This window comes from Heloderma suspectum, chromosome 3 (assembly GCF_057233095.1).
Source record: "Heloderma suspectum isolate Gila_16-S chromosome 3, 16-S_ref, whole genome shotgun sequence".
NCBI classification, from domain to species: Eukaryota; Metazoa; Chordata; class Lepidosauria; order Squamata; family Helodermatidae; genus Heloderma; species Heloderma suspectum.
Window position 1 is genome coordinate 123402654 of NC_139460.1, and position 16248 is coordinate 123418901.

Sequence of the window (16248 nt, forward strand, 5' to 3'; positions counted from 1 at the left end):
TTCTAAAATCAAAAGCAGGTATTAGCCATTCAGTGGGCTACAACCACATGCCATTATTATTTAGTGGGAGTCTACTTCACTGTCATCAGCAACCATGCCCTTGTTCAATGGTTACCACCACTGAGACATTAAGCCATGTTTGTGGCAGTGGTATCTCACCCATAGGCTTTTACTGGATGCCATCAGACAGAGCAGATTCAGCAAAATTCAGATGCCTTCTATAGGATTTATGAAGTCTCCTTTACGTATAATGGGGGGGTAACAGGGCTGTACTAATGGGGGCCCCTAGGTTTACCCAGGCCATTTGACCCCCAGTATTGGTAGAACATCCGTTCTTAAGGAACTACATTCCTACTGTGACACATTCAAGGTGCTGGTGTTTATCTTTGAACCCTAAATGGCTTGAAGCCCAAACTGATAGGGCGCCTCTTTCCATATCAGCCTAATCATGCATTAAGGTAAGCAGAGGAGGCCCTTCTCCATGCACCATTGTTGTAACAAGTGTGTTATGCATTTATGAAAGAGAGATCCTCATCTCTGGTGACAGCCTGATTTTTCCCAAGGGAGGCTGCTGGGCGCCGTGATTGAGGTGTTGTTTAATTTCTTTATGTTGTTTTGATATTGTATTGATTTCAAAATTTTATGTACCTGAAATCCATTTTTGGATGAAGATGCAGTTTATAAATTCTTAAAATTCAAAATGCCTATTTTAGACAACACCGTAGTGATTTGCCTCTTCATTTGCTTTGTCCAGCTATGTTTAAATGTAATTTATTTCCAATTTCCTTGTTTTTTATTCAGAAAATTCTCATATTTAAATGCATGGACAGCATAAGCTTCTCTCTGTGTGTCTTCTGCTCATGCCACAGAGTTTAATATCAGCAGTAACCTGCCATAAGATTGCTACTACTCTGCTGATGCCTTTTGGAAAGTCAAGTGAAAGATGGCAGTGCAGCCAACAACAGGCAGAGACTTTCAGCTCTGGTGCTGCACTTTACAGAGCTAAGGTAGTCCTCTGTATGAAGGTTTCCTCTATTTGATGGGCTGCCCCAAGTCTAGTTTAAAGTAAAAAAACTAAAGCTGGGAGAACAGGAAGGAGTCTTGAACTTGCCCAGCAACAGTTAGCATCTGGACAACTGACTGAGCAGGCACAGAGGACACTGGTCAGGCTTCCTCACTATAGCGAGATGTACTGTATTTCTATTTAAATTATAGTTATTATCTCTAAATTACCATATGCAAATGAAATGCAAATTGGTGTCCTCTTTTTTGGTGATGCATCTCCATCACCACCACCTCCAAAATAGCCCACTTTCTATTTCACCGGGGAAGGAGGATGCACTGGAAGACCAACGGTTCAATAAGTCCTTAGTCCAGGTTCTGTCATAACACTGACATACACCTGGAATTACCTTTCTTCCATGAAATAAGTCACATGTTCCAATACCCATCATAGGATTTTTTTTTAACAGAAAATCATGCAGGCACATCCCCATATCAGAAGGCAAGTGAGAGACACATGGTCCAATCCTTCACCGGATCCAGTGCCCCTGCACATCCACCTTTAAAACAGAATTGAAAATATCTACCCATACGTTGCTCTTTAATCACCCTAACTGGGGATCCAAAAGGGAAGTTAAAGTATTAAGGAATGCTACTAAATACATATTTAGCACCAGAGCTATGCTTGCTAGAGAGTAACCAGTCCATATGGACTGATCTTAAGCACACATCCCACCTATACTATCCCTTTACACATATAGAAGACAGAATGGCTGTTCCTAAGATTTGTTTACTCACCAGAGAGAAACAGCAGCATGGAGTGGGGGTAAAGAGTATATGCAGTGAGGAAACAGCAGGCAATGGAAAGAAAATACATATTAAGTAGGGATGGGAGAGCCAGCAATTTTCGAGCTCGCCTAAATTAACTGAAAATCACTGTAATGCTCGTTTCACCTAGCTTCCATTTTTGACCTGTTTTTCGGCTCATTTGAATGAGAGAAGGGCACATTTCTAATGGGAAAAGCATACATCTCTGTGGGTATTTTTACAAAGTGCACACTTTCCACCCATTTTCTGAGGTGTAAAAATGTGTACTTCCTGAAAAATGCACATTTCAAAATGCACATTTTAAAAAAAAATACGCATTTTTAAATGTGATTGCAAATTCAGGAAACTGAGAACATTTCTGGAAAAAAGTGCTCTTGCTCGCATTTGGGATTCTGAATGGGACATGTTTGCATGATTTGTGTACAGAAATGAAATTCTCGTATATCGTTAATATCAAGTAACACCCTAATAGCCAATGAGGATTCTGCATAACACTGAAGGTTTCATCTTCCCATTATAGCATGTTTTTAAACCTTTTCCTGGACATATGATTGCATGAACCCACTCCTACCCTTTAGTGTCCATTGTTAGTATCTTCACTGAGTCTGTCAATTGCAAACGCAAGGCAGGAGAAGTGCAGAGGGAACGATCCCCTCTTGTGCTTCTCCTGCCCTGCATTGGATAGGCGGTAACCTCCGAGTTTGGAGGCAGCAGCCTATCCCCATAGGATTGCACCTTTAATTGCCCTGTTCTGCACTTTTTCCAGCTCTCAAATGTGTGTGTGTGTGTGTGTGTGTTAGGTGTGGTGACCAGACTGTACACAGTATTCTAAGTGTGGTCACACCATAGAATTGTATAAGAGCAGTATGATCTTGGCAGTTTTATTCTCAATTCCTTTCCTCCTTATGCCTAACATGGAGTTTGCCTTTTTTACAGCAGCCACACACTGGGTTGACATTTTCATCGGGCTGTCCACCACAACTTCAAGATCTCTTTCTTGGTCAGTCACCACTAGCTCAGATCCCATCCGGCTATACTTGAAGTTGGGAGTTTTTGCTCAACATGCATCACTTTACACTTGCTTACAATGAACCACCTTTGCCATTTAGATGCCCATTCTCCCAGTTTGGAGAGATCCTTCTGGAACTCCTCACATTACATTACATTTTTTTACATTTATTACATTTATATCCCACCTTTTTTCCTCCAAGGAACTCAAGGTGGTGTACATAATCCTCCTCCTCCATTTTATCCTCACAACAACAACCCTGTGAGGTGGGTTGGGCTGAGAGTCTGTGACTGGCCCAAAGTCACCCAGTGAGCTCCCATGGCCGAGTGGGGACTAGAACCCGGATCTCCCGACTCCCAGTCCAACACTCTCACCACTACACCACACTGGCTCTATCACTGGCTCACAATCCCTTTTTGTTTTAACATAAGAGGACCTCTTCTCATATTCCATGACTATTAAGTTTGCTCAGGAGACTTTGGTGAGGGACTTTGTCAAAAGCCTTTCGGAAGTCCAAGCAGACAACCTATGCAGATTTGGGACACGTGCTTACGTGGCTGCTGTACTCTGTGTCTATACATAAGGTATTTTGCTTTCATCACATGGCCAGATTTTAAAAGATCTCCTTACAAAGATCTTGTGATGGTGTATCATTTTAATATTAAAAGTTTAATATCAAATTAAATGGTTTATTTAGTACGGATATAATACAGTTTCATAACTGACGACTTACTCCCCACCCTCCTGGTTCACCACTTGTGCCATGTTTTATTTGCAACCGGCAGGGTGGCCTTTCCTTTGAGCTATATGGTACTGCTGGAGACGTCTTGCCAACTCTTCCACCTGCTCAATGCTTGAAAGGGATACGTCGTTGCTACTGCTGCTGCTGCTGCTGCTGCTACTGTTGAAAGTGTTGCTAACAAGATGAGGGGCGCTCTGCTGCCGCATAGAAGTACCATGAGAGCCACGGAGACTCTTAGGGAGCCTGAACTCGGAAGAGTTTGAAGGCAGCCACTGCTTTCTACGCCGCAGAGAATGACGGCGCGGCGAGCCAGGATAAGCAGCTGCTGGCAAAGAAGAGGTTAGGAGAGAAGGTGAAGGATTTGGTGAGATTCAATGAAACAGGCACTCTGCCTGGTAAACATACAAAAACAACAGAACACACCAGCAACAACAAACTGTCCACCTACTTTTTTTAAAAATTAAGTGATTGGGCACCAGTGACCACAGATGTGAAAAGACACAAGTCATCATCTGACGACTTGTCCCAATCTTAAAATCTGCAATGGGCAGATTTTTAGAGGTGATGATATAGACATATATATAGAGATACACACACAGTAAAGAACAAAAATGAATATATTTTTAGTTTCAAATCACCAACCCTGGAGTTGCTCCTCCTCTCCACTGTTGCAATCTGCTTATTCCCTTGCCTCTTGCCCTGGTGCAGACAACGGTGGTGGTAGTGGTGGTGGTGGTGAAATGGAGGAGCAGGAGATGCCAGCACCACCTGGCTCACTGGCTCTCCACCAGTCAAGAAAGTAAGTGGTGGCAGTGATGGGAAAGAGGACGAGGGGCAATAGCAGCTGGTGACGATGGTCGTGAGAAGGCAGACTCACTGAGGGAGGAAGTCCATGGAAGGTGTTTTGCCCAAGGGTCTTGCCAAGGGCCCTCAGCCAGCATTGAGACTATGAATTAGGATCCACTGATGGCTAAAGATGCAAACAGGCAAGTTTAAGAAAGCACATATGTAGTGACTTGGGATGAGGAATTTCATATGAAACACCACAAGAGCAGGAGAAGGGGATTAAGCTGTTAAAGCTTCCAGCAAAGGCTGGGAAAACAATACCAGCAGGAGACAGAAGAAAGACAGTCCCTGCAACTCCCATTAAAGTCCACTTCTTCCCCCTCTCCCTACCCAGAACTTATTACTGAATGCAAAGCTGCTTCAGGCTGCTACCTTATGCACACTTACCTGGAAATAAGTTCTATTTAACTCAGTGCAACTTACTTCTGAGTCGGCATGTATACTGTGCACTGAATAGGATCAGGCTCTCTGAAACATTTCTTCACATTAAATAATAGTCTTGCATAGGGGGGAAATTACAAGAGAGGTGGTACATTGTCATGGACCGATTTGTAGTTAAAAAACACTGGCTATGCTCTAAAACAGGGGTGCAGAACCCCCATCCCATGGAGCCTGCTGGGATTCCTTCAGAGTGAGTAGTCTGGCCTCCAAGCCCTCCAAGATGCTGGGTGCCACACAAAGCCAGGGACTCGGCTGGTTCTGGGAGGAGCAGCTGCTCTTCCCAGTGCCAGCCAAGTCCCTTACTCCATGCTGAGAGAAGCACAGAACTTTGTGCTGCTCACAGCAGAGAGAATGCTGAAATGGGTGGCAGGGATGACATCAGTGGGTGTGGCCATGCCCACTGACATCATCTGGCCCACATAGGGCCTGGTAGGGGGCAATCTGGTCCCCCACCATGACTGCATTGTGCACCCCTGCTTTAAACCAAGGGTGGGCAAAAGGTAGATTGGGATCTCTGGGTGATTTGCAGTAGGTCAGCAAAGGTTCTTCTGACTCCCAATAATGTAAACAATAGCTAGTAAAATGGCAAGTATTTTTTCTGCTCTGCAATGGCTGGCCTTCCCCAGGGATGGGGAATGTAGGGCCCTCCAGATGTTGTTGGACTGCAACTCGCATCATCCTTTACCTTTGGCTATGCCGGCTGGGGCTGATGGGAATTGCAGTCCAATAGTATTTGAAAAGCCACACATTCCCCACCCCTGTAGTAATCACTTATCATCCTCAGTGTTCCTCTCCTGTAAAAAAAATATGGATATTAATTGGTTGCCTTTGCAGGCAACCAGGTCTTTGTACAGCAATTTGCATTCAAATCTCCAATCCATAGTAACTCAGATGCAGATTTGCACTGGTACATGCAGGTTGTTCCAGTGGCAGGTTGTTCCAGTGTATGGCTTATGGGACGCAGACGGTAACTGGCTCCACCTCGAGTCACCATTCTGCACCTGGCTCAGGTTGGTGAACCTTGGAGTTCTAGTAAAAACTCAAAGTAGGTCCCACAAGCCTGAGGTCTGCCCACTCCTGCTCTGAAATTCCAAGAGTCACCCAGAGCTTTCCCTCAACATCAGGGAAAGCTCTGGACAGGCCTCCTCAATGAGCATGTGGAACATCTGTCAGATGTGATCAGAAGAGAATGAGGTGGCCCCTCCTCATGTGGAGCACCTCTGGTACACTGGAGTCCTCAAGTGGACCCAGAACTGCTGGATCACTTATTGATGATCTGAAAGCACTGATGCCACAGAAACCTCCAGCACAGATGTTAAGACAAACACAACAACAGATGCTATTTCACGGTGGTGTTCCATGTTCAAGTTGTTTGTTACCATCTCTTTAGAACAAGAAAGCACAAAAGTGCACTAACTGGATGACAAATAACCCAAGACCTCTCAACTGGGGCTAATGCAGACCCTTCAGAAGACAAAATAGTGAATGACGAGTGACAGCAACTAAACCATTTAACAAAAAAATGTATTTTACAAAAATGGAACACATTTATCCATCTCTAGTATTGTGAAGAGATGGCAAGAACAGAGGTCATCATAGCAGTTCCTTTCGCACCAGTGCATCCAGGAGACAAGCTTAGCTTAGCTCTTTTCAGGCAGTTTTGTCAAATTAAATTGAAATCAACACGTTAAAATATGCTCAGTAGGGTCATAAGCACCAGATTTAGAAAAGCAGCCTAAAGAGCCCCATGTATAAACATATCCTGAAAGCTTATTTTGAAAGGTTTTAAGAAGCAGCTGTGACAATCTGGCAGCAACATTTAATTATATTGGTGCACTGAGCTAAATGTACAAATGCCACAGCATCAGAGAAAGGCACTGCTGGTCCATCTCCATAGAGTACATATTCTTTTTGAGAAGGTTTATCAGCAGCAACAAGAACAAAAGTAACATCATTTGTCTCACGCTTCCTAGTATCTGCATAGAAACTGCATTGGCCCAAAATAACTTTACTATGAACTACCATACACCCCTCCCATTGATCTGCTCTCCACTAAGAAAGATCTCCTTGTTGGTTTTCAACTTTTATTTGAATGTAGAGAGAGGGTGCTAGGAGGGGGAGCATATTTACGGAGAAGCCAGGCCCAGCTTTATGCTTTAAATTAAAAAACCCAGCACAGAGGCTTTGATTGGATTACAGCTGCCATAAATGGTAAGAGCCAAGCCTAAATGAGCCAGAACCATCTGCCTATTTAACAAACCATGACCAGCAGATCGGAATACTCAGTTATCAACATTATCACAGCCTTGTCCAAAAGCTAAGGGATGTCTTGGGTAAAAAGAGGAATGAGATGGGCCCCTGGAATCAGGATGGATTAATTCAACCATTTTTGTTTCACTGCAAAACCATTTGTCCTCCAGCCACCTTATAAAAACACCCATGTGTCTGTAGGAATACTCTAGCCTTCCCTTGGGCCACAGGCCAACATGACTTTGTCCAACTTGACTTTAAAATCAATCTTACATGTGCTTTTTTAGAATAAGCATCCTTGTCTCCCCTGAATGTCGAAGGCTTACAGAAGCCTCATTGGATTTCACTAATGCCAAAAAGTCATAGAATACTCAGAATAAGCCTAAACAACAATTCAAGGGGATAATAAATGAAAATCAGAAGAAAGGGAAGTCCTCTGGAATTTAGAAAAATAAAATCTGTAACATTTTGCACATAAAAATATTTAAAAGCAATCATGACAATGGATGCACACTGAAATATTTATTCATCTTGTTTTATTGAAGCATTACCTTATGATTTATACATACAATATACACTAATGGAAGGCTCATGAGAAGGAGCTATACCAACAAAGATAGGTATAGAAGAGGTATAGCTATTCCCAAACTAACAAGAACAAGGGGAATGGTATAATAAAAGGAAATTATTCTAACAATAATTGTGCTAGTCTTTACGCCCTGGATTGGAAATTACCAGTTAATCAAGTAAATGGAAGCTGCACACATTTAATCAAAAAGTCTACTTTAGATAAGAGTTCATTGGTTTGTGGATTAGTATTTTAAAATCTATATTATCCAGCACTTCCATAGAATATTCAAGAGTGGTAGCTAGTGCTTTATCTTGAAGAAAGCCACTATCACCATTCATCATAGTAATTCTGGCTAGCTTCTGAAGACAGTGCTACCAGCAGGAATTATTTTCACAATGTATATCCCATATAAAGACGCACTGACCTGGTTCACATGATTAAACACCTCACAGTTTGTTAACTGTGGGTTATTTGTGAGCATGCGGGAGCAAGCAAATGTGCAACCTCTCACCCACTTCCACTTCACTAAACAACCCAGGAATGCCCCATGTCTGAAACCATGATGTCTGAAACCGGAACTCTGGGTTGTTGAGAGAGAAACAACCCAGAGTTTAACCCAAGAACAATGCATGGGTTAAAACTCTAGGTTGTTTCTCCCGCAACAACCCAGAGTTCTGGGTTCAGATGTCATGGACTACAGCCCAGGAACAGGGTTCCAGGGTTGTTTAGCAAAAGGAAAGTGGGCGGGTGGGAGCCAGTACACTCACTTGCTGCCGTGTGCTCACAAACAATCCACGGTGAACAAACCATGAGTTGTTTAATCGTCCAAACTGGGTTATTGTGTGAATGTGACAGAACAATCTCAGCGTATCTGTACTTTGAATATCACTCTGTCAGTTTACCATTAATACAGATTATTACAGGCCAATTAAACGATCAGATAGGCATCATCTGTTCGATTTTATTTTTCTTGTTTTGCACATTTCCTGACATGCATAATATTTCCAAAGTATCAAGAGAATCTTTGGTGAATGAAAAGGGTCTGCTCACACAGAACACATTATAAGAGGGCTTAATGTCTAAGGGCACAATCCTGTGCATGTTTTAACAGAAAAAAGTCCTACTGGCTGGGACATGCTGGGAGCTGTAGGACTTTCTTTCTGTCTAAACATGCATAGGATTGTGCCCTAAATGACATATTATTGACAGTAAACCATGATTTACAAAAAGGTATTTAGCCCAAAATATATATCTTTCGAATTTGCTCTAACTCATATTGGTCTTCCTATCCAACAGATCAGATTGATCTCTGAGGAATACTCATACAAGGGGGAAAGAACTGTACATTCCAAGTGCACATATACATGTCCATCACTTGGTAAGTGCCATGGCAAGCCACGACTGGCACACATTGGAACAGAGTGGATCACAAATCACACATCAGACATGAGACACTGTGCCATTAGTGTGCATGTGTGAATCAGACTTGTGCTTATCAGGAACACAATACAGCAACATCGTAAAGCTTCCTTGCTCAAAGGAGAACGAAGGCAAATGCCTCCCTTCTAAAGATGCACACCATATTAATCTTTAGGCACTTTCCCAAAATTTCAATTGCTCTGTACTGTGCAAAAAAAGTTTTAAAGGCAATAATAAAGAACAACCAAGTTCTTAATGAGGCTGGATAGAGGAAAATGAGCCTAGGGGATATAAATGGAAGCTGGCATCACTTGTACTTGCCAAGGAAGGACATCACTCAGTCTCTATCTATAAAAACATGGTATGACTGGTGGCAGAATCATAGGTATCAAACCACACATAACATAGGAGCTAAGATGGTATCTGTATTTTCTTTCTTGTGAGCCTCAGTGTTTCTTCAGTGGGGTAGGATTTCGAACAGGAAAATGGCACAGGAGGCAAGGATTAAAAACACCCCTCTCCTCTGGTCAAATCAGAGCCCTCATCTCATGGTTGTTGTTTAAAAAAAAAAAAAAAAACCTTGGGAGAGCCTATCACAAGTCATCCCAAATTACTGCAGGTCACAAGGAAAGCTTGAAAGAGCTCAAGATGAATCATTTGGCTGTATGAAAATGAATAGAACAGAAGGGGAATATGTCCCAAATGTTTAAAAAATGATTTGCGACAGATTACATATGCAGAAAACAAAACATAGAATCTGATCAGTCAGACCTCTTAGGCTATGGAACCAAAAATTCACCAAAAGAAACAACAGAATCCGAAATATGTACAGCTAAGCAAAGCTATAAAAAAAAGATGGAGCAGGTGATAGATCAACGGACCTAATGCAACTGCTCCATCTCGGACATGTCTGATTTTATGGCCTCACTGAACTGTTGCTCCTGCTTACTTATTGTACCTGCACTTCCTTCTTTGATATGAGGAGGTGGCGATGAACTATTTTCTCTCCGTTTCATCATCCTTCTGGGGACAAACAACATCTCATCAGAGTCCGATAAAGCCTGTTCTTTGTAATGCTTCTTCTTGCTCTTAGCTCTTCCTTTTCTGTTCCTCTTCTTCCAATCCCCGCCTACAGATATCGTGTTTCTTTCTCTCTCATCAGCTGGGAGTGCTCTGTGGAAGTGCTTCACAATATTTATGTTAGGTCTAAAATTCAAAGCAGGAGATTAACTGAGTGCAGGTAGACACGACACATCTAATATTTCATCAGCTATTTTTTTCTAAGATATGACAACAAATAGAAACCTGCAATATTCAATGAAATATTTGTTTGTAATACCTTCTCTGTATCCATTTTCTATTCACACACTCTTCATATATACCACTCATGCCTCATCACACACATTCTCCATTGATACACGCTTATGTTTCACATCCCCATTCATACACAAACAGCCTAACAGTTCGTATTGCAATACTGCTTCTATCTCATCTCTCTGCACCGTTCCTACAATCACCACACAACTCCTTTCTCTCTCTAGGTCTCTCTAGGTGTTGGCAGTTTAATTTCACAGTCAATGTGCATTCCATGACATCACAGCAACTCAGACAATACTGGGAGAGGGCGCATTTCAGTAAAGAGCTCTTGCTACCAGGAACTAGAAATATCATCCATTACAATTATATCTGATTTTATTTTTTTAGCAGATTGACAAAAACACCATGGGCAGGATCCAGAGGTACCTTTTTGCAAGGGCCAAGGCCTTAGTGCAAGAGTCTTGTACAATAAAAAAATAACTGAAATCCAGAGTTGAGCTTCTATTTGCACAAAGCATTGCACAGTCTCTTGCCAACATCTCAAGATACTTGCTAGCACAAGGTATTGCACAATCTTATGCAGCATTTCACCATGCCTTCCACAAGCTCTTGCACAACTGTTCAAAGAGCAGCACCACTGCCAGATTTCTTCCACTTGTGCATCTCTGGATTCAACCATACATATAGATATATAGATATATAATTTGCAAAGCTCAGTGTTTTGTGGCATACATTACTTTGACTCCTTGTTCATATTTCTATGATGACACTAAGAGCTCACTTTGACTTTGCTATTATATGGCTATATTGCAATCGTCACCCTTGTCCCTATTTAAGAGACAAACACGATACGACGTTAATTGTGTGAATTCAATTGATGTAATTTTTTTTAGGTTGCAATCCTACACACCAACACTTACTGGTGATTACATCTTGTTGAACTCAGTGGCACTTACTTCTGAGTAGACAGGCACAGGATTATGCTGTTAAAAATGTAAATAGCAGCCAAGCGAAAGCCCAAGCGGTATCAGGACCATAGGAGGTGGGGAGAGAGAGTTTAACCCTTCCCCCCTCCAGTGGCCCCAACAAAAATGACACACACCACACACACACGAGCTGCTATTTGCCACAGAGGGAAACTTTCATTGGCACCGATTGATGCTTACCACCCAGTGCAAATTGTAGCTCAAGGTGGGGGCAGGGGGTCATTTCAGTCAGGAGCACAGTTCTTTCTTTCTAAAAGCAGCATTACTGCTGATCACTCTTCCTGGAAGTTAACTTGTAGCATTGGTTTATACATATCTCATCTTACATGTATATGCATATATACATTTTCACATGAGATAATCCATACTCACATGAGGTAATCCATCATCCGGGTCATGTTTATGTAGCAGCAGGAACAGGTATATCTTCTTTGACTGATTTTAATAAGCCCATTTCGTACACAATGGTCCTGCAGTAACAAAACCAACATTCGTTATCCCTTTAAACTCAGTGACTTTTAAATTGCCAAATCAATAATTCAAATGAAAAAAGTTTGTACTTAAAGAAAAATGATGTAAGTTTATGAACTGTAATGCTTCTTTTAAAGGTACAATGGATAAAGGATAAGTTTCTAGAAGAATTTAAAATATAGCAGAATGCACTGAAAGACAGTTAGTGGTGTTCAAATAAATGTTAATTAATGAATGTTTTTTTCAGGGTAAAAATTAAGGTCAGTGAGAGGAACATTAAAATAAAAAGTGGCATTATTTTGGACAACCGTTTCATATTATTAATTATGTATGTTTCTTATGCTGATTGCTCATTTTTCCTGTCAGTCAAAGCAGACTGGAAGGAAAGTGTGCTGGTCTACAGGTCAACTTGCCTGGCTTACCTACCTTTCGGTTGTTGTATTTCAAAACAGTGTAGAGTTTATCATCTGAATCAGCTTTATTTGGTGTTGCTACGACAACACCAGGTACATAATGCTCTTCTCCCAATTGTTTCCTAATTCTGACAAATACATAGTCTCCAACCTGTAGAACCAGAGAAGAGTTGGGCTGAGCACACCCATTTTAAAATGTAACCATCCCAAGGTCTTATCCTCGTAATATTAAGAGAGATGACAATGCAAGTATACCATGTGAAACTAGGAATTTCCACCAGTGCCTATTCTCTTGTTGAAATTGTCCTCCCCAAGGCATCCAAGAGGCATAAATCCAGACTTTATCCACTTGAGAAGCAGCAGTAGAAGTGCTATGGCTGTATTAGTCCCTGTACAATTTGCACTTACACATTGAAGAATTACTTAGTGTTTAGCAATCTCCATTAAAAATATGTCAACTTAACCTAGGTTTTATTTAATAAGCTTTGGAAATAAAACATTGCTTGTGTAATTCTGTAAACACATGTTAGGCAAACTGATTCAGCCAAGAGAAGACTAGAGGGGGCGGGGACAGACTTCAGGCTTGTGTGATCTACTTTGTTTTTTACCAGAACCCCGAGATCCACCAACTGGAGCCTAGTGTAAGAGACATACACTTAGCATTAAAGAAGTTTGAGCTCAGGAAACCCTTTTGAATACTAGAACTGAAGGAAGCTCACAGTCCTTCCACCCAAAACCCCACTCCTGGCTACCTCCAGACTCATTTCAGAATATAATTTAGGGTGCGGGGTCATTTCACCACTGCTAATGTTAAAACAATTTTCAGTCAGAAATCCTTACTGATCATCCAGAGATCTACATTTGCATCCGGTCAAGAGCTACCTTCTGCCAACCCCTGGACTAGAGGCTGCAGTTCGAAACAGGGGCTGCAGTTCTGCACATGACTACAATCCACCTTGGTTTGGGTTGAGTGGCTATTTATTTAAGAAAAGGAATTACTGGATGATTATGTTCTTATCCAGTAAGGATGCAATCCTATACACACTTACCTGGCTGTAAACCCCACTAAACTCAATGGAATTTACTTCTGAGCAGGCATGCATAGGATTGCATTGTAAAACAGACAACAGTTAATACTACACATGGCGATGTGTAGTTAGAAAGTGAATTGTCCCAAATGTCCGCTTAGCTAAACACATTGCCTTAACAATGATGTTAGACAAAATTAGGGGAAAAAATGAAAATAATCCAACCACACTTGGAATATTGTGTACAGTTCTGGTCACTGCTCCTAAAAAATGACATTGTAGAGTTGGAAAAAGTCCAGAAAAGGCAATTAAAGTGATCAAGGGCCTAGAGCAACTCCCCTATGAGGGAAGGTTACAAGAGCTGGGATTGTTTAGCTTAGAACAAAGGCAAGTAAGGGGAGACATGACAGAGATGTACAAAATTATGCATGGTGTGGAGAAAGTGGATAGGGAGACATTTTTCTCCCTCACTCATATTATTAGAACACAGGGTCATCCCATGAAGCTGATTGGTAGGAGATTCAGGAGAGAAAAGAAGAAGTACTTCTTCACACAGCACATGGTTAAACTGTGGAATTCACTTCCACAAGATGTAGTGATGGCCACCACTTTGGGATGGCTTTAAAAGGAGATTGGACAAAATATTGGAGGATAAAGCTACCAGTCCTGATGGCTCTGTGCTACCTCCAGTATCAAAGGCAGTATGCCTATGTACACCAGTTGCCGGGGAACCTGGGCGGGGGGGTGCTGTTGCACTCACGTTCTCTTTGTGAGTTTCCCATGAGCAGCTGGGTGGCCACTGTGTGAAGAGAATGCTAGATGGACCCATGGTCTGATCCAGCATGGCTCTTCTTATGTTCTTAACATTAATCAATCAACATTAGCCATGAAATATCAAGACCAACTTGAGCAACTATAGAACCACTATTTCACAAGAGGCAATTTCCCTATCACTCATGATGCCTATAATCACTTCTATCTGTCAATTTGTGCTTTATGTGTACAGCAGTTCAAGAAGAAGGAGGATGTGTCTCATGTGCTCACAAATGTCTCACTCTCCCAGTTCAGTGCTAAAGTGAAAATAGGGAAGAAGATGTGGTAAGGCAAGTAGTGGCCTTACAAAAATATCTTGCAGGTACTGTTGGGTCTTCTAGTTCCATCCCCTCTTCTTTTAACCATGACCATTTAGGGACAAACTAGACAGTATTATTTATTTTATTTAACCATATTTATGAATTGCTTACATTAAAAAGAATTTTCTAAGAGATGCACAAAACAGTACAGTAAAAGATCATATTTAAATATGGTATATTATACACCAGTAATGTATTATTACTATATGCGAAAGACATTACTTTTCTGGAAACGCTTGTTGAAACAAGCATGTTTTCAGTAGGTGCCCAAAACCCAGAAGGGTTGGCACTGGTCTAAATTGTATTTGTAAGGAGTTCCAGGGAGTGCGCATTGTGATACTAAAGGCCCTATTCTGAATCATCATGGACTGGACTTCTGATATCTTAGGCAGTGCCAGGAGGGTATCTCCTGATGAGCATAGCAACTGAACAGGTGATCTCTTAAGTATCCTGGTCCTGAGTGGTTTAAGGCTTTTGTTCGTATACCTGTTTATTTAAACTGCAGGAGGGTTGGGCAGTAGGATCGGGAATGGTACTGCAGCGTGTGGTGAGGAGGGGTTAACCTACCACACACACACACACACACCCCATGCTATGGTACCAATGAAATTCCCCTGTCCACTAGCTACTATTAGCTCTGGGAAGGAAGCTGGCATCTGTGGTAGCTTTCCTCCCAAGATGAATTGCCGTGTGGGGAGGGAAAGAATTAAATCCACCCTCACCATGCACCCTGGTCCAAATCCTGATCTCCCACCCCCACCCAATGGCTGCTTATTTAAGTTTAAATAAGCAGATTTGTGAAATGCATCCACGCATTACAAGTGCCATTTAGTTTGGTGCTTAGCAACATGCCCTCCCATTTGTGACAGTGGCCCTTCATGAAAGAACCAAATATAATATTAAACCATAAAGGAAAAGTAACTCTGACCACCTACAGAGTACCCTTCCTACTCTACTGAGGAACTGTAGCCATACACACATAATTAAGGAGAAATGCTTCCTTTCAGGAAAGACAGCAGGGCTGCCATGTCTGCCCGGACACCCCAAAAAGTGGTTTTCCTGGAAGTTTTCAAGCTTATAGCTTACAGTGATATTCACTCACAATGGTTAAACTTTAGACATTACCTCCAGTATAAGAGGCAGTATGCCTATGTACACAAGTTGCGGGTAAACATGAGTGGGAGGGTGCTGTTGCACTCGTGTCTTGTGTGCGGGTCCCCCCACAGACAGCTGGTTGGCCACTGTATGAACAGAATGCTGGACTAGGTAGGCCTTTGATCTGATCCAGCAGGGCTCTTATGTTCTTATAGCTGAGCTCCACATGGGACCTACCCATTCCCTTTCACCATGAGATATGGCACAGGAAACCCCTGCACTGAACAGTGGACCATTCATCATATAGATAAATCAACTCGCTCTGGTCCCATTTGAATCCATACAGCCCATGCAAATTGGATGTACTAAAATAAAGGATATGTCCCCTTTTTTTAAAAAAGGGAGTGCCACACAGACACTGCCTAAATGTAACAGAAAACATGAACTCTCTTAAGAAACAGTAAAATACTTACTTGCAAGGATGGACAAGGCATCGCACCCCCCACAGGCATAAGGAACTTCAGTGGTACAATCTCAGTGTGCCCTTTAATAAAATCTACAAGTGCGTAAAAAGGAGTGATGCTTCTTATTACTGTCCCTAAAAGAAAGACATGGGGAGGGGGCAGAATCCATGAATCCATGATTCAGATCACATGCTCTGTTTTAGAGTTCGTGAAAGAAATCCACATATCCTTTA

At 41.9% G+C, this 16248-nt stretch overlaps 1 protein-coding gene across 1 annotated transcript in view; it reads right to left on the minus strand.

Moving 5' to 3' along the window:
- Positions 1-3478: 3478 nt before the first annotated feature.
- VWA3B (von Willebrand factor A domain containing 3B) overlaps positions 3479-16248 on the minus strand; it is an 88996-nt gene continuing 76226 nt past the window's right edge. Inside the window, exons 25-29 of the mRNA XM_084844397.1 lie at positions 16025-16149; positions 12309-12446; positions 11784-11881; positions 10067-10314; positions 3479-3903 (exon numbers count right to left, since the gene is read on the minus strand). Coding sequence (XP_084700523.1) covers positions 3608-3903; positions 10067-10314; positions 11784-11881; positions 12309-12446; positions 16025-16149 — 905 coding nt within the window. The 3' untranslated portion in view covers positions 3479-3607. The remainder of the gene's footprint in view (positions 3904-10066; positions 10315-11783; positions 11882-12308; positions 12447-16024; positions 16150-16248) is intronic.